Source organism: Merops nubicus, unplaced genomic scaffold (genome assembly GCF_000691845.1).
Source record: "Merops nubicus isolate BGI_N331 unplaced genomic scaffold, ASM69184v1 scaffold335, whole genome shotgun sequence".
Taxonomy (NCBI): Eukaryota; Metazoa; Chordata; class Aves; order Coraciiformes; family Meropidae; genus Merops; species Merops nubicus.
In genome coordinates, this window is record NW_008607383.1 from 24355 (window position 1) to 25560 (window position 1206).

Here is a 1206-nt window from a genome sequence, read left to right on the forward strand (position 1 = left end):
TAGTACTACTCTTTTGAGGCCAGTAGGAACATCCACAGAACATTCTTCCGTACTTCACTCCCTCCTTTTTCAGACTTGTTTGTAAAATATAGAATTTGAATTTAGCCTTTATTGATTGTATATGAACAACAGAAAACCTGATTTATGAGATTTTGTACTTTAAAAAAAAAAAAAAGAAGAAAAATCAGCAGTAGAGATATCTGAAACAGTTCAACACATCAGGGATCAGGCTCAAAGCCCTCCTGGCTGGGTGTTACCTGAGTTCTGGGCTGCAACCCTGGGTTTCCTGGGGCTCACAGAGTCATTCTGTTCAGCTTCATAGGATGCAGATGCACTGATCACCAGCAGCAGGAGAAAACCAGACTTTAGGAGCATTCTCTGACAAGTTTCCGCTAAGTGTGGGGTTTGGGGTGGGTTGGGTTGGGTGGTTTTTTTTTGGTGTATGTGTCTCTCTCTCTCTCTCTCTCTCTGTCTCTCTCTCCTCTTCCACTTCGGCTTGCGCAAAGATGTGGATCTGGATACGTGCTCCCAGGGAGAGAAAAAGGAATCTGCCGAGCTCGGGGACGTGCTGCAGCCTGGCCCCTCTTGCTCCTGCTCGCTGGGGGACCAAGAACAGAGCCGAGGGCTTTTATAGCCGCCCTTATCGGTCCCCCCGTGGGCCGCCGAGCCAATCGGGAGGCGCTGGGCAGAGCCAATGGCAGACTGGACTCATTCAAGCCCCAGAAAAACTGCAACTTCACAGGAAGAATATTTTCCAGCCCATTAAAAGTACCTGCCAAAGAAACAATAAGCGAAAAAAGTTGATCTTCGGCGAGGCGGTGGGAAAGGGAGGAGGGGGGGGGGACTTCCTATGGATAAGGGAGCTCGAGGAAATGACAGGGCAGCCCTAAGTCCTTCCCCCACCCCCCCAAAAAATCACCTGCCCTTTAAGAAAAGATATTTTTCCCATCCTCTCAGCAGTTATCCCAGGGTGGCAGCAGCTCGCCAGGAGGGAAGGGGTGGTTTTGGATGGCACTGAGCGGCGTGGGGCAGCTCAGCCCCCCAGAAGGGCAGGGAGGAGGTATCTGGGTGCATGCAGATGGGAGCCTGGGTACAAACACAGCACACCTCACGTAGGCACATGCAAATGCCCTCTCCGTGCCTAAACCCTCACTCCTGCCTGCTCTCCCCTCACCTGCATGGGTACGTTACCAAAATCACGCATTC

At 51.2% G+C, this 1206-nt stretch overlaps 1 protein-coding gene across 1 annotated transcript in view; it reads right to left on the minus strand.

The window, feature by feature from the left end:
• STC1 (stanniocalcin 1) overlaps positions 1-375 on the minus strand; it is a 7373-nt gene extending 6998 nt beyond the window's left edge. Inside the window, exon 1 of the mRNA XM_008939906.1 lies at positions 258-375. Coding sequence (XP_008938154.1) covers positions 258-375 — 118 coding nt within the window. The remainder of the gene's footprint in view (positions 1-257) is intronic.
• Between the last annotated feature and the right edge of the window lie 831 nt (positions 376-1206).